Source organism: Podarcis liolepis (genome assembly GCF_965112155.1).
Source record: "Podarcis liolepis genome assembly, chromosome: 5".
NCBI lineage: Eukaryota > Metazoa > Chordata > Lepidosauria > Squamata > Lacertidae > Podarcis > Podarcis liolepis.
The window spans coordinates 102,787,992-102,812,058 of record NC_139556.1 but is presented as its reverse complement, the minus strand read 5'-3'; the positions used below and the strand labels follow the sequence as shown (position 1 = coordinate 102,812,058).

The following is a 24,067-nucleotide window of genomic DNA, read 5'->3' as shown; positions in this document are numbered from 1 at the left end:
CCGCAACTTCACTTGTTTGCAAAAGCCAGCCAACGCCTGCATTTCTTAACAGCCCAGCCTGCACACACCAAATTAGCCAAAAATCAATAGGAGGATGTCAACAAGGAGAGCTGCATGGATGTGCCTCTCTCCACTGCCCCGGCCCAAGTTGTCATGCCAAGCAAATTAATGCAAGCTGAGGCAGCGCCATTTTGAAACCAGCCCCTTCCAGGATTGAGCCCCCCTTCACCAATCGGTTGTATACTTCCTCACCCCGAGGCTACTCTGGTGAAATGAAAGTTGCCTTTCTTTGGGTATGAAAGGAAACTTTGGATGCAAAGGACTCTAGGCATCTGCAGAGTCGCAAAGTTTTACTGGCAGAACAGTGGAAGAAGGAAGAGGAGATTGCCAGGGACTTTCGTTGAAAAGCTTGCAGTCCAAGCTTAGCGGGAACACCTGTAAATCGTAGTTCATTCAGGGCTTCTCTTTTGGGAGGCAGGTATATCTGTAACGTCACACAGAATCACAAAACTGAGTTGGAAGGGGTCCCCCAAGGTCATCCAGCCCAACCCCCTGGAATGCAGGGATCACAGCAAAATAATTCCTTGCAGATGGCCTCCCGACTTGGGCTTGAAAACCTCCAGCCAAAGAGGGTGAGGATGTCTGCTGTCATTTGAGGGTCTGTCTTGCAACTGCTAGTTGAGCATCGCTCCAAATCCTTGGAGTTGGGCTGATGGTTTTCTGACAGCGCCCTGACAGAATCCGGCGTTTCATATGCCAGCGGCTCATTCAGGCTCCTTACAGGCTGGGAAGACGTGACTCTCTCGCCTGCCTTGATAGCTTTGTGGGCTGCGCTATAAATTATACATGCCTCACCATTTTCCAGCGGAGGAGGCCCCCACCTTGGGCTGAGAGCACGTGGGAGCAATTTCATGCACACGCCTAGCAGGAGAGAGAGAAAGGGAAAGAGAGAGCTCCAGATCTTCCTCCTTAACAGTTTCCTCCACCTTTCCCTGGCCTGGATTGCTGATGCCAAAGAAAGAAGGGCAGCTCTGGGGGCAGGAGGTGGGGGGTGCATGAGAGCAAGCGGTGCTCCCTGCGAAGGCAGCGCAAGGCAGTGCACATGCGCAAATGGGTTTGAACAGAGCTGCCTCGTTTAGGGCGAAGGGGGGTCGGCACACCTGACAGGAGGCCTCGAGGCCTCATGCTTTTTGAAATACAGTGGTACCTCGGGTTACATACGCTTCAGGTTACATACGCTTCAGGTTAAAGATTCCACTAACCCAGAAATAGTGCTTCAGGTTAAGAACTTTGCTTCAGGATGAGAACAGAAATCGTGCTCCGGCAGCGCAACGGCAGCAGGAGGCCCCATTAGCTAAAGTGGTGCTTCAGGTTAAGAACAGTTTCAGGTTAAGAACGGACCTCCGGAACGAATTAAGTACTTAACCCGAGGTACCACTGTACTTTATTGTCACTTGTACAACTTGCATACAGTGAGATTACACAAGCACCCCCCACTCAGCTCTCTTAGTCTTAATTCCCCTCATTTTCTGACGCACACCCACCAAACCCAAAAGTCAGTTGCCCTGTTGTTATCTTTTCATTCAGCAGCCCAGGGATAGAAGCTGTTCTTTACCCTGTTGGTGCGACTAGTCATGCTTCTATAGCTTCTGCCCGAGAGCAAGAGATCAAGAAAGTGCCGGCCAGGGTGTGAATCATCCCTGAGAATTTTCCTCACTCTCCTGAGGCAACCTTCTTCCACTATTTCATCCAGCTGATTCACGGGACAGCCCATAATATCTTGTGCTGTATTTACCACCCTCTGTAGGCACTTCCTATCAGATGATGTCAATACCTGTCAAGTGGCTGTTGCAGTTGCTCGAGAGTAGCCAGGCATGACTCCAACCTGTGGTTTACAGGCTTTATTTTGGAGCAAGAGCCCCAAAGCTCATGTCTGGCTCAATCGCTGGCAGAATCCGGGAGTGGTCTCTTTTTGGAACTCCCCCAACATAAGAGTTTTGTTACCCCCAAACATCTCCTCCCCTCTCTGCGCTCCAAACTGCTGCGCAAGATGGGAGATGGCAAGGGCGTGTTTTTCTCCTGTCCGGCTTGCCCAGGAGCGGTGTGAAGGCTCCTACCAGCCTCCTCTGGTCCTTGCACCTCTTCCCCACTGAAGGTGGGGATTTCCTCCTCCCCGGAAGAGGAACTGCTTCACAAGATTTTCAGAGGCTCCCTGTAACACAACTGTCCTTCTATTTCTCGCCTCTGAGCCGATGGCAGTTCCCTGACAATACCCAAGAGTCTCCTGGCACTTAGGATTTGCACACATAGCAGACCATTGACCATTTGCACAGAGCTCTATTAAGCTCCCTTGTGCAGGAGGCAGCGATGGCCACAAACTTGGGTGGCTTCAAAAGAGAACAGGACAAACTCATGAGCCAACAGTGTGACGCGGCAGCTAAAAAAGCCAATGCAATTCTGGGCTGCATCAATAGGAGTATAGCATCTAGATCAAGGGAAGTAATAGTGCCACTGTATTCTGCTCTGGTCAGACCTCACCTGGAGTACTGTGTTCAGTTCTGGGCACCACAGTTCAAGAAGGACACTGACAAACTGGAACGTGTCCAGAGGAGGGCAACCAAAATGGTCAAAGGCCTGGAAACGATGCCTTATGAGGAACGGCTAAGGGAGCTGGGCATGTTTAGCCTGGAGAAGAGGAGGTTAAGGGGTGATATGATAGCCATGTTCAAATATATCAAAGGATGTCACATAGAGGAGGGAGAAAGGTTGTTTTCTGCTGCTCCAGAGAAGCGGACACGGAGCAATGGATCCAAACTACAAGAAAGAAGATTCCACCTAAACATTAGGAAGCACTTCCTGACAGTAAGAGCTGTTCGACAGTGGAATTTGCTGCCCAGGAGTGTGGTGGAGTCTCCTACTTTGGAGGTCTTTAAGCAGAGGCTTGACAACCATATGTCAGGAGTGCTCTGATGGGGTTTCCTGCTTGGCAGGGGGTTGGACTCGATGGCCCTTGTGGTCTCTTCCAACTCTATCATTCTATGATTCTATGATTCTATGATTCATGGAGGTGAGGGCTATTATTGATGGCTCCTAGCCAGGATGGCTGTGCTCTGCCCCCGCGGTCTGAGGCAGTGATGCTTCTGAATGCCAGTTGCTGGAAATTTCAGGCGGAGAGTGTGTGCTTTTGCTCTCGGCTCTCCCTTCTTGTGGGCTTTCCACTGGGGCAGCTGGTTTGCTAGCGTGAGAAGAGGTGCTGGACCACTAGATAGGCTCCATTTGGCCCAATCCACCAGGCTCTTCTTAAGTTCTTATGACCTCCACTTCAAGGCTGCTTCCTAGGGGCCTAATATTTGGTATTTTAAAAGCCTATAATCTACATTTTCCAAGACCAGAACAGTTTCCACAAATTAAAACAGCACAGATAAAACTCAAAAAGATAACATGTTAAAGGTAATTGTTTAAAAGTAATTAAATTCTGAACAGAACCCAAAACATAAAAGCCAGGTATATTAAAATTCAGATCATAAAAACAGCACTGCACTATTAAAAGCTCTTTCCTTAAAAACAGTTAATCAGAATAAAACTGTCTCCAGCTGCCGGCAGAAGGACAACAAGGAGGCATCAAGTCTGGCTTCCCTAGGCAGGGAGTTCCAAAGTTGCCTGGGAGCAGCCACCACTGAGAAGGCCCTCTCACCATGTCCCCACCAAGCATCCCTCTGAGGGTGGCAGGACCGAGAGAAGGGCCTCCTCTGAAGATCTCAGAGTCCAGGCAGGTTCATCTGGGAGAATGTGGTCCTTCAGAGATCATGGGCCTGAACCATATTGTGCTTTCTACCCTGTGTCCTGTTCTCCCCATGTTTGCCAGGAGGATGTGGCTGAGACAGTGGAAAGTTCTTTCTTCTCCTGGAAATCACCCAGGAATATCGATCGCCCTGACAGTGAGCGTTTTGCTTCTCCAGCCAAGTAGGACCTGACTTCTGTGGGAGAGATTTGGAATGTCCAGTTCTCCAGGCACACCATCAAAAACAATTACGTCTTTCCTTCCTGAAACCATGTGCTGTTTTGGGGTCCCCTCTACATCGAAAGAGGAGAATAATTGAAAGGTTTTGGGGAACCTCTCCCAGGGATCTAAGGGGCCTAAGTCTTTTCCCTTTTGCATTTTGAAATTGCTGGAGTTATTAAAAAGCAAATTCAATCCTAGTCTGCATCAACAGAAGTGTCCAGATCAAGGGAAGTCATGTTGTTGATGAGTCGTTTAGTCGTGTCCGCCTCTTCGTGACCCCATGGACCAGAGGACGCCAGGCTCTCCTGTCTTCCACTGCCTCCCGCAGTTTGGTCAGACTCATGCTGGTAGCTTCGAGATCACTGTCCAACCATCTCGTCCTCTGTCGTCCCCTTCTCCTTGTGCCCTCCATCTTCCCCAACATCAGGAAGTCTTCTCTTCTCAGGAGGTGGCCAAAGTCTTGGAGCCTCAGCTTCAGGATCTGTCCTTCCAGTGAGCACTCAGGGCTGATTTCCTTTAGAATGGAGAGGTTGGATCTTCTTGCAGTCCATCTCTATTCCACCTTGATCAGACCCCCACCTGGTGTCCTGTGTCCAGTTCTGGGCGCCTCAATTTAAGAAGGATGTTGACAAGCTGGAAGGTGTGCAGAGGAAGGTGACCAAGATGATCAAGGGTCTGGAAACAAAGCCTGATGAGGAACAGTCGAAGGAGTTGGGTATCGTTAGCCTGGAAAAGAAGAGACCGAGAGGAGATATGAGAGCCATCTTCAAATATCTGAAGGGCTGTCACATGGAAGAAGGGAGCAAGCTTCTTTTCTCCTGTTCTGCACATTAGGGCCCAAACCAATGGTTTCAGATGACAAGAAGGGAGATTTTGACTAAACATCAGGAAGAGTTTTCTGACAGTAAGAGCCGTTCGATGTAGGAATGGACTCCCTTAGAAGGAGGTTTTTACGTAGAGGTCAGATGGCCAGGGATTCTGTAGCTGTGTCTCCTGCATTGCCGGGGGTTGGGCTAGATGGCCCCTGGAGTCCCTTCCAAACCTACAATTCCGTGATCGTTTAATTAATCAGAATGGATATAAATCAACCGCACAGCACTGGATCAGCTTGGGAATGTTACACCGGCTCCTCCCTCTCCTGAGCAAGGCTGTCATTTCCCTTTAAAACGATCGCCTACTTATTTTCCCACTCAGCACACAAGCCCAGCGAGTACAAATTCATTACCGCGGCTTTCCCTCAAAGGTTAAAAACTGAGCCAAAAATCAATTCAGGTTTGCTGACAAAAAAGCAGAAATGCTAATGCTGGTGTCGAGGCAGCCAGAATGGGATCCCTCAGAATCTGCATGAATATTTATGGTTTTTACATAATACTGCCTCCCCTGCCCTCCCACCGAGCGAAAAGCACCCTCTGGGATTAATTTAGGGGGCAGAGGAAGAACGGTGGCTTTGGGAGGGAGGGAACGACTTCGAGGTGCACCAGCCAACCCCCGTCCCCAATTAACTGTGGTGCAAGGAATACGCTGCACCGTTCTGGTCGCCTCGCCTCAGAGAGGATATTGTAGGATTGGAAAAGGTTCAGAAAAGGGCAGCTAAAATGTCTGAGGGCGTGGAGTGACTCCCTTAAGAGGAAAGGTTGCAGCATCTGGCACTTTTTAGTTTGAAAGCAATTCAACCAAGTGATGACATGATAGGTCAAGGCATCGGGCATGATAGGTCCAAGGCATGTCCGCGGCTATGGGTTGGGCCAGACTTATTCAGGGACAGCCCCATGGAGGCCATGCTTTCCACGAAGTCCCAAGCGGCCCCTTGTAAGGTCGTGTCAGCATGGATGTTAAAATCCCCTAGGACGACCAAGTTAGGTGTCTCCAGGAGAACATCCGCCACGACCTGAAGCAGCTCGGGCAGGGAATCCTTGGTGCAGCGGGGAGGTCGGTACACCAAAAGGAATCCTGTACTGCCCCTATTGCCCAACTTCCAGAACATGCACTCAGAAAACTGGGTCTTCCCAATAGGACGCCCGGTGCAAACTAATGACTTCCTAAAAATCACTGCAACCCCCCCTCCCCGCCCACATGACCTGGGTTGCTGTGCGTAAGAGAAACCTAGTGGACAAGCAGCGGCAAGGACAGGCCCATCTGCTTCATCCAACCAAGTCTCTGTTACACATGCCAGGTCAAGTCCTCCATCCATGATCAAGTCATGGATGGCAGTGGTCTTATGAATCATTGACCTGGCATTGCACAGCAGCACCTTCAGGTCCAGCACCTTTACCTTTGTCCAGCACATTCCACATCACAGAATCATACAACAGCAGAGTTGGAAGGGACCCTGACGGTCATTTAGTCCAACCCCTTGCAATGCAGGAACCACAGCTAAAGAACCCCTGACAGAAGGCCACCCGACCTCTGTGTAAAAACCCACAAGCAAAGACTCCTTGTGAGGGAGTCAAATCTGAATCAGTGTCAGACAGAGGGACTCAACCAAACCATAGGCTTGCTTCTTTCCACACCAGTAATGTTCAGATTCTGCAGATCTTGCCTGTCCTTTATCCACATTATCTGGCAAGTCTAATGGCCAGGTGAAGTCCCCGTGCCGCAGACCAGAATTGATCCAAGTCAGATCCCGATGCTCTGAGGTTAAGAGTCTGGTTCTGGAAATGGCCTGGGCAGTGGAACAAAAGGGAAAGGTCAGGCCATTTCTGCACCAGCAGGGGGGAAAAAAGGAAGGTGCAAGGCATGCTTTGCAGGCATGAAGATCGGACTATGAATATTCAAAACAAACACCGAAATAAAAGAAGTTTGGAAGAGCTCTTGAACGCACCTTTCAATCCTTTGCAAAACCTACTGTGTGCGCAACAGATTGAGGTTGAATCCTGACAAGGCAGAAGTACTGTTTTTGGGGGACGGGGGCAGGCGTGTGTGGAGGACTCCCTGGTCCTGAATGGGGAACTGTGTCCCTGAAGGACCAGGTGCACAGTCTGGGAGTCATTTTGGACTCACAGGTGTCCATGGAGGCGCAGGTCAATTCTGTGTCCTGGGCAGCTGTCTACCAGCTCCACCTGGTATGCAGGATGAGACCCTCCCTGCCCGCAGACTGTCTTGCCAGAGTGGTGCATGCTCTGGTTATCTCCCGCTTGGACTACTGCCATGCGCTCTATGTGGGGCTACCTTTGAAGGTGACCCGGAAACTGCAGTTAATCCAGAATGCGGCAGCTAGACTGGTGACTGGGAGTGGCCGCCAGGACCACATAACACCGGTCCTGAGAGATCTGCATTGGCTCCCAGTATGTTTCTGAGTACAATTCAAAGTGTTGGTGCTGACTTTTAAAGCCCTAAACGGCCTCGGTCCTGAATATCTGAAGGAGAATCTCTACTCCCATCATTCAGCCCAGAGACTGAGGTCCAGCTCCGAGGGCCTTCTGGCGGTTCCCTCACTGAGAGAAGCCAAGTTACAGGGAACCAGGCAGAGGGCCTTCTTGGTAGTGGCACCCGCCCTGTGGAACGCCCTCCCATCAGATGTCAAGGAAATAAGCAGCTATCCTATCTTTAAGAGATATCTGAAGGCAGCCCTGTTTAGGGAAGTTTTTAATATTTAATGCTGTATTGTTTTTAACACTCGATTGGAAGCCGCCCAGAGGGGCTGGGGAAACTTAGCCAGATGGGTGGGGTATAAATAATAAATTATTATTATTATTATTATTATTACTCATTTGTCTACCTGCAACAGATCAGATCTGCCTGCCTCTCCTACCCCAAAAAGGGCCGTTTCTAAGCCTAACCAGCATTGTGCGGTAGTGGCAAAGAGGAACGCTAATGGGATTCAGGAATGTTAATTAACCTGCAATATAATTGTAGGAAGAGCATTCCAAGTGGCGCCCCTCCTGCTGCCACCTCGAATCGCTTTTGGTTTCCTAACGCAAGTTTTGATCTTGAAATAGATGCTTTTTGTGAGCCCAAGGCTGGTTGAGATTTCAGATGCCACCCACTCCCACGCTCGGCAAGCCATTCCCACCCCCCTCGCCCCGTTCCTCCGAGTTGGCAGATATTTATTTTTTCCCGCAGCTGGCAGATGAAAGGGGTGGCTTGTTCCCAGGGCAAAGCTGCCTCGCGTGTTTTGAAGACAGGAAGGGATTGCTGTCGGTGGAAGCCCTCAGTTTTCTAAAGCCGTGTTCATCAAATGGGTGAATTGTTCTGGGGTGGCAAGAAGAGAGCAGTTTGAGCAAGATGGCTGATAAATCATGTCCTGATCATGCGGCTTGCTTTGTCAGGCCAGGGAGCAGCAGAAGGAAGCATGTTTTCCAAAGCCACAACCATACCCTCCAACATTTCTCCACTGAAAATAGGGGTGTTAATAATAATCATCATCATAATCATAATAATAATACTCCACCCATCTTACTGGGTTGCCCCAGCCACTCTGGGCACGGCTTCCAACATATATAAAAAAACATAATATGTTGTTGTTTAGTGGTGTCCGCCTCTTCGCGACCCCCTGGACCAGAGCACGCCAGGCCCTTCTGTCTTCCACTGCCTCCCGCAGTTTGGTCAGACTCATGTTTGTAGCTTCGAGAACACTGTCCCACCATCTCATCCTCTGTCGTCCCCTTCTCCTTCTGCCCTCCATCTTTCCCAACATCAGGGTCTTTTCCAGAGAGTCTTCTCTTCTCCTGAGGTGGCCAAAGTCTTGGAGCCTCAGCTTCAGGATCTGTCCTTCCAGTGAGCACTCAGGGCTGATTTCCTTCAGAATGGATAAGTTTGATCTTCTTGCAGTCCATGGGACTCTCAAGAGTCTCCTCCAGCACCAGAATTCAAAAGCATCCATTCTTCGGCGATCAGCCTTCTTTATGGTCCAGCTCTCACTTCCATACATCACTACTGGGAAAACCAGAGCTTTAACTATACGGACCTTTGTTGGCAAGGTGCTGTCTCTGCTTTTTAAGATGCTGTCTAGGTTTGTCATTGCTTTTCTCCCAAGAATCAGGCGTCTTTTAATTTCGTGACTGCTGTCACCATCTGCAGTGATCATGGAGCACAAGAAAGTAAAATCTCTCACTGCCTCCATTTCTTCCCCTTCTATTTGCCAGGAGGTGATGGGACCAATGGCCATGATCTTCTTTTATTTTTTTAATATTTTTTTTGATGTTCAGCTTCAAACCATATTTTGCGCTCTCCTCATAACATTAAACATTTAAAAACTTCCCTTCAGATGGCTTGAGGGGCAGATGACTCCATACCCTCCAACATTTTTCCAATGAAAATAGGGAGGTCCTAAGGAAAAGTGTGACATTCCAGGGTCAAATCAGAAACCGGGACGGCTTCTGTAAATCCGGGACTGTCCCTGGAAAATAGGGACACTTGGGAGGGTCTGTATGACTGGGCTCAACAGGCTCAGCAGCAATTGAATGTTTCCTCCCATCAGCCCTGACCAGATGACGGGGAATATGTTTTGATGCTTTTGTTTTTTAAAAAGTACAGTGGTACCTCGGGTTAAGAACTTCATTCATTCCGGAGGTCCGTTCTTAACCTGAAACTGTTCTTAACCTGAAGCACCACTTTAGCTAATGGGGCTTCCTGCTGCCGCTGCATGATTTCTGTTCTCATCCGGAAGCAAAGTTCTTAACCCGAGGTACCACTGTACAGTGGTGCCTCGGGTTACATAGTCTTCAGGTTACATACACTTCAGGTTACAGACTCCACTAACCCAGAAATCGTACCTCGGGTTAAGAACTTTGCTTCAGGGTGAGAACAGAAATCGTGCTCTGGCGGTGCAGCAGCATCAGGAGGCCCCATTAGCTAAAGTGGTGCTTCAGGCTAAGAACAGTTTCAGATTAAGAATGGATCTCTGGAACGAATTAAGTACTTAACCCGAGGTACCACTGTATACAGGAAGCCTTCTTCTGAGGAGAACAGGAATCGTTGCCATGGAATCATTGTCTTGTGTGTACAGACAAGGGCAACCCAAGTGAAGCTGAATGCTGGGAGAAAATTCAGGACAGATAAATGGAAAGATTTCATCCTGTGTTAAACTATGGAACTGCCTGCCACAGGAGGCAGTGATGGCCACCAACTTGGATGGCTGTGAAAGGGGGTTAGAGAAATTCATGGCAGGGGAGACGGCTATCGATGGCTCCTCACCACAGTGACCAAGCTCTGCCTCCACAGTTGGGACAGCAATGCTTCTGAATGCCAGTTGCTGGAGGCCACAGTTGCTGTGTGGCTTTGGTCTTGCTTGGGGGTTTCTCCTAATGGGCATCTGGTTTTCGACTGTGAGAACAGAATGCTGGACTAGATGGACCACTGGCCTGATCCAGCAGGATCTTCTTAGGTTCTTAAGGGCCTTTCTGGATCAGGCCAGTGGCCCTTCCAGTCCCACACGGATCAAGTTTACCCTGGAGAAGAGAAGTCGGAGAGGTGGAATGAGAGCCACCTTCAGATATCTGAAGAGCTGTCACATGGAGGATGGAACAAGCTGGCCTTCAGGTCCTTTTCAGGAGATTCCTGTGATGGCTGGGACTCGGACCCAGAGGAGTCTCAGTCCGCACTGGATCCTTTGCCTCAGGCATCATCTGAACCAAGTCTGGGGCCTGATCCAGAAGCGTCCCAGTCTGCACAGGTTCTCCTGCAACAAGCACCAGCTGGGCCGAGTCAGGGGCCTGAGCCTGCCCTGGCTCCAGATGTGGGGATGACCTCATTGCCTCAAGCTGGGCCATCACTTACAGCTGCTCCAGAGGAGGCTGAGGTGGCCTCTGGGTCTAGTAACCCACCAATATCTCCCGAGCTGCAGAGACTCAGGTCTGAGAGAAGGCGAGACCTGAGAACTCGCAGGAGGAGTGCTCGCCTTTGAGTGAAACAGGGAGGTGAGTCGCCGGGGGATCAGGACCGGCCATTACCCCGTCAGAGATAAAAGGCTGTCAGACCCTGCGCCAGGTTGCAGGAGCAACATTGCTGCATGCTAGATCCTGCCTGAGATCCTGCGCCTGTCCTTGCCTGGTTTCCTGCCTCGTGTCCTGCCTTGGCCCTGTCGGACTGACTCCCAGCAGAACCTACGGATTCTGGACCAGTCCTGGACTGTGTTTCATAGGTTACCCCCGGGCCCAGCACAATTCCTACTCAACACCAGGAAGAACGTTCTGACAGTAAGAGCCGTTCAATGGTGGAACAGTCTCCCTTCGGAGGTTATGGACTTGCCTTCTTTGGATGTTCCTAAACAGAGGTTGGGTGGCCATCAGCCAGGGATGCTTTAGTTGAGATTCTTGCATTGCAGGGGGTTGAGCTAGATGACCCCTGAGGTTCCCTTCCAACTCTGATTCTATGAGATGCAGGCCCTGGTACCTTGAGCTGCCATCTGGAAGGAAGGAATCGCTTTTGAAAGTGACCTTGGCTCCCTCTGGCTCACTGCGAAAAATCACTCCCGCCGGCAAAACCCACCCGGCAGTTTGGAGAAAACCTTGACGCTAAGCCTCTTTTGATCGCAGATTGGTTTCCATACCATGTGCCTCAGCGTGGTGGGGTTTTTTTTTTGGAGTGTGTGTGTGAAAAAGGAAGAAGCAGAAGTGGTGAGGGGGAGATTGGAGAAGGAAGTTGTATTTCTGTCCAATTAAAGTAGCAGCCAGAGATCCATCCCTAAAGTGTGGAGTCGAAAGAACCTGGGGAAGGAGCCAAGTCTTGTTCCAGCTCAAAGCAGCAGGGGGGGGGGGGGATTTGGTGCATGTCTGGCATTTTGCAGGGCGGAGGGGGGGACAGCTTAAAATGGTGGGAGGTGAAAGACAGATTGAGTGAGATCCCCTTTCTGTGGGAAGCAGATGGTCCTGCCCAGAGCAGGAGGGACAGTATCTTCGTTTTAAAAAAAACTGAGCAGCTTCCGGGGATGCGTCCAGCACTTGCGAACATAAGAAGATCAGCTGCAGGATGAGGCCAATGGCCCACCTAGTCCAGTATCCTGTGACTGACCAGATGCCTCAGTGGAAAAATTGTCAGGGGAGGTCCCAGAACAGATAATTCCACCGTGGGTCTGCGAGCGTTAAGAAAAGGATCCTAAGGGGGGAAAGAAGAATATTCTTATATGCTGCAAGAGCGGCGAGAATTCTGGTCGCCAAAAAATAGAAAGGCGAAATGATACCATTGAAAGCGGAACGGCAGGAGAAATTGTTTGAATATCTCGAATTAGCAAAATGGACAAGAGACAATGAGGAGACAGCCAACTCAAAGGTATAGAAACGAATGGGGGATTTGTAAAGGATATTTAATTAAACATTGTCCACCAGTGAAAACCTGGACATGCTTTGGGTAAACCCCGCAATTTGCAAGTTAGATAAAGAATATATGAGATAGAATAAAGAAAGGAATGGAGATAAGGAATATGAAAGTAATAATAATAATAATAATAGATGAACTGAGATTCGGAAGCATTTCTGCCTGCAACTGTTGAAGCAGAGCACCATCATCCATAGTCCTTTCCTCCTCCCTGAATTGGTCTAATCCTCTTTCAAAGCCATCCAAGTTGGTGGCCATCACTGCCTCCTGTGGCAGGGAGTTCCATAGTTTAACTATGTGCCGCATACTGAAATCCTTCCATTTATCCGCCCTGAATCTTCTTCCAGCGTTCAGCTTCATTTGGGCTGCCCTTTTCTGAATGTACAATACAATGACCCCATAGCAACGATTCCTGTTCTCCTCGGATGAAGGGTTGCTATATACATTTTTGAAAATAAAAGCATCAAAACGTATTCTTTTTGATCTCCTTACGCCCAACCAAGTGCTGGTCTGGATTTAAGGCCTTGCGTAGTGTAATGTCAGAATCGCTCCTGCCTCCCTTTGCTCTCACCAGAACTCGGCAGTCGTGCACAGAAATCTTGAAAGGAGGTGCACCTCTTACACGGCGTGCAATGTGTGCGACTGCGCACCCCCAACAAAACAGGCTGTCAGACGGTGTGTTATTTCTCTTTGCTTTAGAGCCCCACGTCCAGCCCCAAAGAACCATCCCCTGCCCCATCCGGAGCTTTCAACCCAAAGGCCACCAGTTAATTGGTCCAACGTGGTCATCTTGTCAGCGGGTTGTCAAAATTTTAATAATCTGAACGCAGCGAGGAGGGGTTGGGCAGAGGTTGGGGGAGGGTGAAAGTTTCAGTGACAGGGAAAATTGAATCCCCAGTTCTGCTCCTGACAGCTCTGAAATTGGGCTTCGAGGCCGGCAGTGCTGGGGGAGGAAGAGAATGAATTTGCGAAAAAGAAAGGCTCTCCTCTCCAGTTTGTGGCTTGGAGAGAAGCCAGGAGGCCTCTGGTCGGCTAACTCCAGTCTATCAGAAGCTGATGGGCCAAAATTGCGGCCTGGCAGGCAGCCTGGTCTCTTGCCACAAATGTCATAGGATCATAGAACTGTCGAGCTGGAAGGGACCCAAAGGTCATCTAGCCCAATCCCTGACAGATGGCCATGCAAACTCTGTATTAAAAAACCCCACCTTCTGAAGGAGTCTATTCCCCTGTGAAACAGTCCTGACCATCCAGAAATTCATCCTGAACTTTACTCAGAATCTCTCTTCTTGTCCTTTGGGTGCCAATCCCTGGAGCAGCAGAAAACAAGCTCGCTCCATCTTCCATGCGGTTTTCGTGTGATTCTCAGCCATGACCTCGTGGCAAAAAGCCAAGTCTCCGCTGCCGTAAAAGCTCATGCAAAAATCCAAAATCTCAAGGTGTCGTCATAGTGGTAGAACCCATGGAACTCACTGCCACCGGAGGCCATGCTGGCCATCAACTTGGCTGGCTTGAAAAGAGGATTAGGCCAATTTGTGAAGGAGGCAGCTATCGACGGCTAATAGCCAACATCGCTTTGCTCTGCCTCCATAGTTGCTGGAATCTGCAGGAAGTGAGAGTTGCTCTTGAGTTCGAATCCTGCTTGCAGGTTTTCCACAGGCAGCTGTTCAGGATGCTGGACTAGATGGTCCATTGGCCTGATCCAGCAGTCTGTGCCCAGCTTCTGTGTCTAGTCCAGGGCAGTGCCTGATGTTTTCTCCACCTTGGAAACTAGAGCTAATTCTGCCAATTTTCCTCCAGACATCTGTGCAGTAAATGGGATCTATAAGCAGGGTGCAGATGGGAACAATGCAGTCCTCAATCGAACAATAGCTGGATCTCTCCTGGGGTTGCAAACCAAACAGCTTGTGAAATGAGAGCGAGAGAGAAAAGGGGGTTGTTGGGACCTTATGGGTTCCAGGCAAAGAGGAATTTTAAGCAGTGTCCATTTTCAAACTGTCTCCACCTATTAAATTTAACTGCAAACTGAATCCCTTTAAATCAAGGGATATAAAATAAGCCAGGGGAGCTGCTGTGTCCCAGCGGTCATTTCGTGGTTGAAACCGAGCCGTCCTTCAGCTTGCAAATTTCCTTGGGCCTGGGGCAGGACTGGCCAGCAGCAGAGAGATCCGGGTTCAAATCCTTTCTCAGCCACAAAGCTGAACTGTGTGACTTTGGGCCTGTTGGTCTTTTTCTTCCCCTGACCTGCCGTGCAGGGTCGTTGTGAGGCCAAAGGGAAGAGGGAATTATGAAGTTCCTTGGAGGAAGTTTTCAATAAACCCTCACGGCCTGTCCCACGGAAGATGGAGTGAGCTTGTTTTCTCACCTTCCAGAGGGCAGGACCCAAACGAATGGCTTCATCTTATAAGAAAGGAGATGGTGAATTTCTAAAGCCCAACATTAAATGCTATTTGTGACGTGGAAAGAGAGCCTATGATAATTCAGACAAGGCTTAGGTCTATGCAGTCTGGAAACAGAGAATTGTAGGGTCAGAAGGGACCCCAAATGTGAGGTTTACTTTTGGGGAAATGATTCCACTCATGTCAAGCTTGACATTCCCCCCACCCCAGTCCAAGGGGGCCTGTTATACAGAAACACCCATCGAAATGGAGTCTCATGGCCGTTTCATTCAATGCTCTCAGGATTATGATGTGAAGCGTTAAAAATAAATAAAACGCTTGCTTTTAATTGGCTGTGTATACAGTCCTGAGTGCATTGTGTGAAGTAACAATGGGAGCAATTATTCTGCCTTCCTGTGCAGTTTTGCATTCTCCTGCTTTTTAGGGTGGGGAGGGGCACACCAGAAAGGAGAGAACTGCAAAGCTCAATAATGTGCCAGGCCGTTTTTCTAAGCAGAAAACATATTTGCTAAAAAGCTGCGCTCTCTGCTCAGAAATTTGTTTCCTTGGTACGGAGGCAGCTTTGCATTGTTGGCTACTGAAACCCTCTCAGAAAGAAAACCCGTTTCCTGCAGCACATACTCTTCTTGTTGCTACAATTCTGTTTACGCGTTTGCAAAGCTAAGCAGGGTCTGGTGGGGTTTCAGACTGGATGGGAGCCCTCATGCTGAGAGTCCTGCATTTCAGGGGGTTGGGCTAGATGACCCTCTGGGTCCCTTCCAACTCTACCGTTCTAGGATTCACCGCTTACTTGCCCCTTCTCCAAACTAAAAAGTCCCTCAAAGGGGAGTAGATCCGTTCCCTCCATCATTTTGGCTGCCCTTATCTTTTTTCTAATTATTTTATTTATTTAAATATTTTCATGAACGACAAAGGTCCATAGAACATCTCCTTTTTCAGTTCATGGGAGTCCTTTCCGCATGTCAGTTGCATTCTGTGTGAGACACAGGCACTGTGAGGTTTATGGGGAGAGAGAACTGGGGAGAAAGATCTTTCGTTCTTTTTCTGAACCCTTCCAAACCCTAAAATCTCCTTTTTGAGGCGAGGCGAACAGAACCGCACACAGGATTCCAAATGCAGTTGCGCCATAGATTTGTACAACAGCATTATGATATTGGCAGTTTTGTTTTCAATTCATTTCCTGGTGGTCCCTGGCATGGAATTTGCCTTTTTTCACCCAGCCAAGGTGGTGTTTGGGGAGGGGTGTGTGTGTGTGTGTGTGTAAAGTCAATCCTGGTACATCTGATGCCTTTTAGATTATGTTTTTTAAACTATACCCTGCCACTTGTAGACCTCCAGTTTTTTAACTGGTAGATTAATCAGCTATAAAGCTTAAATTGCTTAGCTGGCGTTACTCCATTTTAATCAGTGGGGCTGCAAGTTTATGGGCACCTTAAAAAACGCTGCTTTGCTTCTAGCATGTACTTGGGATAAGAGAGAGAACCCCCCCTTTCTATGATAAATTGTTTGCTTAAATTGCCTGTTATCTCGCACTTTTGTCTCTAAAAAGCTCCCTGGATTGAAGCTTTGAGTGAAATGCAAATTAATTTCTGTTTAATCAATTCCATCAGTCGATTGGTTAAGTGGCAGGCCATCAATCAACTGAGGAGTCTCAAACAGGTTGACAGCTCTAGCAGTTCTGCTTGTTGGAGAGCAGGCTTTGGGGGCTGCAGTGAGAAGGATTTTTTTCAGGGGATCTGCAAATCTACTTGCCTACTTTCTCTGGGGACAAAATTAATAATAATAATAATAATAATAATAATAATAATAATAATAATAATAATAATAATAATAATTTGGGGGAGGGAACTGGACTACTGCAATGTGCTCTGTGTGGAGCTTCCCTTGTGCTTGATCCAGTGCTTGCAGTTAGTGCAGAATGCTGCAGCGCGATTGCTGACAGGAGGGAGGCCTTGTCAGCAAATGACACCTGCGATCAGAGTCCTGCGCTGGTTTCCGAATTGCTACCTGGCCGAGTTCAAGGTGTTGCTGTTGGGGTATAAAGTCAACATCCCACATGCGTCCACCGCACTGCTTGGATGGGTGGAATTAGCACTGCCACAGCTGCCACGTAATTCCCATTCCACATCTGTAAGGAACTTGTTCTTTTAGTCTGGCAGCCCCTGCCTATACTCTGGAACTCCCTGCCTCTTGATATCAAGCAGGTACCTTTGCCTGCTTTCTTTTTGGCTCCTGCTAAAACTCTTGTTTCGCCGACCCTGTCCAGGTGCTGAAACAGTTGATGTGAATTTTAACCTGTTTCAGCATTTTCATGCTTTCTGTGTGTTTTAAGCTGTTGTGCACTTTTCTTGAGTTTCCTGCTTCGTTGTTGCTATTTATTTATTTGTGTATTTGTTTATTTTTACGATCTCGTGGTGTATAAATCGAAACACCCTTGTTGGATTCATAGCTGCCAACTTTCAGATTTGAAAATAAGGGATCAGCAGCCTTGAAAATAAGGGATCAGCAGCCTCACCTGTCCCGGGGACAGTCTACGGGATATCCAACAATCCGGGATAGCAGCGGGAAGCCCCGGGAAATGGCGCTGGAATAAAGGAATTTCCTGCAAAAAAAGGGAAGGTTGACAGCTATGCTTGAATTGCAGCTGGGAACGACCACAGCATTGGGGATAGAATATCTGCCTTGTGAGCAGAAGGTCCCGGGTTCAGGCCCACCCCCCACTTTATTCCATTTTATTGCATGCATGTTCCGCCTTTTCCTTCCAAGGATCTCAAAGTGGCGTCCGTGGTTCTCCTCTTCCTCCCCCTTCCATCCCCACAACGACCCTGTGAGGCAGGCTAGGCTAAGAGATAGCGACTGGCCCAAGGTCACCCCCTGAGTGGCACCTCCAGGCAGATTCTGGGGGCTCCTGCCTGAAACCCAGTGGGCTAGATGGACCAAATGGTCTGACAGCAGAAGGCAGCAGAAGGCAGCAGAAGGCAGCTTCTTATTAAGGAATGTTGAATGATGTTGGATTGAAATTAAGTGGTTTCTAGCTGTAATGGTATAAAGGAATATGATAAAATGGTTTTCTTTTTATAAGTAAGAATTTAAGGTTATAATAACCTAAGATGTTGGAGAGAAAATAAGGTGTTTTCTTGCCTTTTTTTTCTTTTAAGCTGTAATGCTTTGAGATAAGGATTTGCTGCACAAATAATTTGAACTGGATATACAAGAAGGGGAGGTATGAGGAGGTCAGGGAAATATGTTATGAGAAAATAAGTTGTGAAATTTATGTGTTTTTAACTTTTTTATGTTTGCTTTTTTCTTTTTGTTTGTAAAAAAAATGGAAACTTTAATAAATATCTTTTTTTAAAAAAACAAAAACAGAAGGCAGCTTCTTATGTCCCTGTACAGGCGCACAGCATCCCGATTCTGGATAGCTCAGTTGGTTAGAGTGTGGTGCTTCTAATGCCAAGGTTGCAGCGGGTTGGGCTAGATGACCCTCAGGGTCCCTTTACAATTCTATGATTCTCTCACCTCTGAGCAGTGAGAGACTCTGGGGGTCCTGGCCCTCTCTGCCACCACGATAATTTGCGAACATGCGATGGAGCTGAACGTTGCATCTTTCAAGCAACTGGTTCTTGAGATTCTGCTCAGCGGCTGGCGGCTGGGGCTGCCTCTTTAAATTTTATTTTCTGTTCATTAAAGAGATTACGCTAAGAGGTACACAGATTATCTCTTGGCCGGCGCCTGCTCTGGAGCGACTCTGCCTTAATCCCTCTCCCCCTCTTTTGTTCTCTTCCCTCGCTGCAGGACATCTTCACGCCAGAGTGCAAATTTAAGGAGTCCGTTTTTGAAAACTACTACGTTATATATTCCTCTACGCTGTACCGGCAGCAGGAATCCGGGCGAGCCTGGTTCTTGGGGCTCAATAAAGAAGGGCAGATTATGAAGGGGAACCGGGTGAAAAAGACCAAACCATCATCACATTTTGTACCGAAACCCATAGAAGGTAGGTTGGGGCGGAGTCCCCAGTTTTGCTTTCTCTGCATTTGGAGGGGAGGTGTTTGGTGAAGAAGCTGTGCTTCCTTTCGGGGTGGGAGGGATGCTGAGCAAAGTCAGATTGCCCCCCAGGCTCTCTTTCGCTCTCTTGTGCAAAATGCAGCTGGGCTCACTTGCCCGAGAGACCTGGCGTTCGTTTGCTTGGCGAGCTTCTTTGGCATAATGCATTTGGTTTGGTCCTGCTCTTCGCTTGTGACCTGTTGCAGCTATAAAATGACAAAGGGGGTGGGGAGACATATATTTGGGACCCTGCCATGAAAAGAGGGAGGGAAACATCACTGATAAAGTTCCATTATTAGCTGGCTTATGGAGGTGTGTTTTGGTCAGGCTTTATGGATAGCCCACCCCCAATTTCACATCCATTCAGAGGGATAAAGCTGAGCTCTGTTTGCATACGTGGTATTAGATTTGGGAATGGCTCATCATAAGAATTCCAGATCACAGTGCAACCCTAACTGGATCAAGCCAAGCTGGCCAGGGGGCCTCAGTCCTAAGTCTGATTAAGGGAGCATTCCCTTACAAAGGCACAGAGGATAAATCTGATGCAACTATGCTGCTTGCCAAATGGCATTTGTTGGGGTGCGTAGCCTGGTGTGATTTCACATTGCATTTTGGGCTGAATAATAAAATAATAATAATAATAATAATAATAATAATAATAATAATAATAATAATAATTTCTACCCCGAGCATCTGGCTGGGTTTCCCCAGCCACTCTGGGCAGCTCCCCACAGAAGGTTAAAAATACATTAAAAATTGTGTACACAATATACCTTCAAAGTTTGTTTTTTCACCCAGAGAATTCTGGACATTACCACACGCAGAGTTGCAATTCCCAGCAACCCTGAATGAAGTACAGGGCCCAGAATTCTCTGTGAAGGCACTTTGCACGTGCTTGAAATGTATGAAACATAGCAATAGTATCAGAACATAGTCTTGCACAATATGTTTTTTTAAAAACACACACATTGTGTTTAAAACAACTTAAAATTTCAAAAATAAGAGGTGTCATAAGCCTGGTGTGAACAGGTGTATCTTCAGCATCCTCTGGAAGCTGTGCAATGAAGGTGCCAGGCGAGCCTCTGTGTGGAGGGAGTCATACAGCTTAGGGGCCACCACAGAGAAGGCCCTCTCCGCTTAGACCACACACACACACACACACACACACACACACACACACACACACACACCGAGCCTCTGAGGGCGAAGGGACAACTAAGAAGGCACCCTCTGCTCATCTTAGCACCCAAGATGCCTCTTCTCTGCCCCCACAGTTTTGGGGAGCAATGCTTCTGAATGCCAGTTGCTGGAAACCACCAGCGGGGGGCAGAGAGCTCTTGGGCTTGGGTCCTGCCGGCAGGTTTCCCATAATGGGCCTCCTGTGAGGACGCTGGACTCGATGGACCACCAGCCTCATCCAGGAGGCCCTTCTTTTGTTCTGCATCCTGCAGAAACAGACCTTGCACCTGTGGTGTTGGGTTCACACACCCCTGCCACCTAGGTCTCAGGTGCCAGAGGGGGAAAATTTGGATGGCATTGATGCCTTCGGGTGGGCATGTGTGGTTTCTCTGTAAGCAGGGCAGCTGTCTTCCTTCTGCCTCATCTGCAAAGGGCTGAGCATCCCTGTCCCCCTGCTCTGACTGCTTCTGCTAGGAGACTGGCTCTCTCTTTCACTCTTCCCTCCCAACGTCTGTAATAAACAGGCTCTAGGCATCCCTTTCCGGGAGACAGACATGGGTCAGCGTCTCTCTCTCTCTCTGCAATCCCCTTAAACAGATGGCAGGCAGAGGAGGAAGCGAAAGCTCCCAGATGCTGTACAAACTGGCCTCAATATCCCACCTTCCGCTGCATCCTCAAGGTCACAGCTATGCCCAGGCTGCCCTGTGTCTTTACTCTGGAGTCCCAGCACCCTCGGCACAAGGCTAGGCCCCCATCCCTCTTTGCCAAGGCTTCCCTTTGCGGGGATGCATCCCCACCTGTCTTCACTGACCTTCCTCTGAGCTGCTTTTCTCTTCCTCCTCCTCCTCTTTGCTGTGATTTCCCCCCAGTCTCTCTCCCCGCGTAGGACAGAGGGACTTGTCTGAGAAGGGCTGCCTTTGCCGTGACCTTCACAGAATCACAGAAGTGCAGAGCTGGAAGTGACGCCAGCACTTGCTTCTTGGGAGAAAAGCAATGAGAAACCTCCACCCCCATCGTTCAGCCCAGACACTGAGGTCCAGCGCCGAGGGCCTTCTGGAGATTTCCTCACTGCGAGAAGCCAAGTTACAGGGAACCAGGCAGAGGGATTTCTCGGTGGTGGCGCCCACCCTGTGGAACGCCCTCCCATCAGATGTCAAATAGAACAACTGCCAGTCTTTTAGAAGACATCTGAAGGCAGCCCTGTTTAGGGAAGCTTTTAATGTTTGATGCATTACTGTATTTTAATATTGTGTTGGAAGCTGCCCAGAGTGGCTGGGGAAACCCAGCCAGATGGGCAGGGTATAAATTATAAATTATTATTATTATTTATTACTCCTCCTGTTGGACTCCCTGCCTGCCATTCCATTGAGCACAAGCCATTGCTGAGACACACGCTTCTCCTCGCTTGCCCTGGCTTACTCTCGCCTGCTCGCCCCAAATCCACTTTTGCAATGCAAGCAGCTCCTTTGAACCAAAGGCACTTGGCAGCAGGATGGGCGAGTGGGAAGTGCATTAGGCAGCAGGGAGAAAAACAAACAGCGGCAAGTCTTTTTGCTTTTAAGAAACACAGATCATGCACACAAACTGTGTGGATTTTACTCCTCTGCAGCGAAAAGCTCCCCACCCAGCCTGCCTGCAGTTTGGATGTTCCAACAGTACGAATAGCTTGCAATTTGGGGAGGCATCCCCCTCCCCTGCCCACAGTGCTGCTTTGGAGAAGCAGCAGCATGCAAGACCTGGCGTTGTAAAATGCTCTTTAGTCCCATAAACCAGCTCAGTACATTGAGCCCTGCGATCCTGACTCCGGAGATTCTCCCACATTTACTTATTTGTTGCTATTAAACAAAATAAACCAAAGAGCATAAAGGAATAATGTTACAGCAGGTGGGAAACTGCCTTAGGTTGGACTTTATCACTGATGTTGTTCCAGAACATTGCAAAAAATAATAATAATTACCCATTTCCTCCATAAACCTAGTTACAGATAGGTAGCCATGTTGGTCTGCCATAGTCAAAATAAAAAAATTCCTTCCAGTAGCACCTTAAAGACCAACTAAGTTAGTTCTTGGTATGAGCTTTCGTGTGCATGCACACTTCTTCAGATACACTTCTTCTCCATAAACCTGTTAGGCTGGTTTGTATGCATTCTTCTGTAGTAAGTTAGGCTTAACCATTGTTACTGTGCCCCAGATTTTCTGAGGCCATTCAGATACAGTAGGCAACATGCTCCCGCACAATTTTTAGCTATTAAAATCTTAGCAACAGTTATAACTATTTCTTGATCATTTACTGGAATTGCATCTTACTTTAGGTACCAAAGGTTAGGCTATCCTACCATATCAGAGATATCCACCTGATTTCCATAATATATATATATATATATATATATATATATATATATATATATAGAACAATTCTAAAAGGTGATTTGCTTTATTTAATCCACCTCTCCAGCTTCTGTCTGATCCTAACAGATATTAAATTAAATTTATAAGGCGATAAATACCACTGACAGAGGGTTTTGAAATGGTTCTCCTTTATGAAATTGTATGAGAATGGAAGTTGTCCCAAATTCATTTCCATCTCCCCGCTGACTCCCTTCCTTCCTTGGGTTCCTTTCTGTCTGGATGAGCTTGGCGCCTTCTGCATGAAAAGCAGCCATGCCACCCCTGAGCTTCGGTGGGCCTTGCCTGGAGCTGGAAAGATCCCTGGCGCCTCATCCCTCTGGCACCTAGGAAAGGCTGGTCCTGCCCCCACCCACCCACCTCCAGCCCTGACCTGAAATGAACCCACAAGGCTCTGTCTCCAGCTAGGAAGACAGAGCTGGGTCTTCACCTCAGACAGCTGAGATCAAAGGCCTTGCCAATCCAGGTCACTGGGTGGGGGGCACCCGAGCCCCTTGGCTTGGTGCTGCCTGAGTCCTCTGTTGTTTGGGGCTGATAAGGAACGGGAGCCCAAGGAAGGGTGACCTCCCCAACCTCTTAAAGCCAGATGGATCCGTTCCGGGAGCAACCAGGGCAGACTGGGGCTCCTCCTTTGTGCGTCTGGCATCTAAGGCTCCACGCCGAAAAATAACTCCGAGGGGACTGGAAAGAGCCTTATCTGTTGGAGACCAGACCCCCCCCTTCCCCGCCTCCCCCTCCGTGCTTTGGGAAGGCCTTGGCTTGAAAGGGACATGAGCCGGGAGCTTAACAGAAGCCCTTCAAAGGGAAAGTGGAGATGGCTTTTTGGAGAGATGCGTTTTCCTCTGGCAAGGAAGCTTTGCCCTGCGTCTGTCTCGTGCTTCCGACTAGCTCAGCAGGGATTTTCAGAAGGAGAGAGGCACTGGAGCTGGGTTGATTTTGCTCAGTGTGGGAGACAGGTGTTCTGCACGTGCCCAGAGGCATCGTGAAACAGAACAGACGAGGTCACTGCTGCATTCGAAATTGGCCAGGTGCATTTTGCACCCGGCTCTTGGCCACCTGTGACCAGGTGAAGAGGCCTGGGCGCCAGGAGGGAGCGGCATGCCTGGGGATCCCCGGATCTTGACAGCTTTCACACACCAGCAACACACCCAGCAGAATTCTGTCCGTTATAGCTTCTCTGTACAATCAGAACGGATTTCAGGAAACAAAAAGTCGTATTGAAAAATGTGACTTTCGAGACGCCTGGTCCCAAAATGGCAACTAGGCATTCTGCTTTGGCAACTGCAGCCTTGGTTTAAGGAGCCCAAAGGTAAAATGGGGCATTAGGGGAGTTACACTGCACTTCACGGATTGGTTCACTTGCTAGAGCAATCAAGCCAGTCCACAAATTAATAAGATATTGTTGGCACAGAACAGCCTTTTTTAGGCCCCTCTGTTTGCAGGATTTGCTTGGAAATTTATTGTTATTTGTGCATTTATAGCCCACCTTCCTCTCCAAGGAGCTCAAGGTGGCATTAACGACCCCCCCCCCATTTAATTCCCAAAACAACCCTGTTGAGAGGCAATGACTGGCCCCACCCAGTGAGATTCATGGCCAAGAAGAGATTAGAAGCTGGGTCTCCCCGGTCAGCATCACTGACCCTCAGATCAGACCATACATTGATCTGTTTGCTGCAGACATCTGATCAGCCACCCTGAGAACAGGGTGCTTGGCTAAATGGGCCTCTGGCCTGATCCAGTTGGGCTTGCCATACGTTCTTATGGATAACCCACAGATGCATTTTAAA

The 24,067-nt window shown here is 48.6% G+C and overlaps 1 protein-coding gene across 3 annotated transcripts in view; it reads left to right on the top strand.

Annotated features, from left to right (window-relative positions):
• Positions 1 to 24,067, top strand: part of FGF12 (fibroblast growth factor 12) — a 214,658-nt gene that overhangs the window by 189,278 nt on the left and 1,313 nt on the right. For all 3 annotated transcript variants that reach the window (XM_083504594.1, XM_083504593.1, XM_083504592.1), the window contains one exon: positions 18,448 to 18,646. In XM_083504594.1, the coding sequence (XP_083360720.1) occupies positions 18,448 to 18,646 (199 nt within the window). The remainder of the gene's footprint in view (positions 1 to 18,447; positions 18,647 to 24,067) is intronic.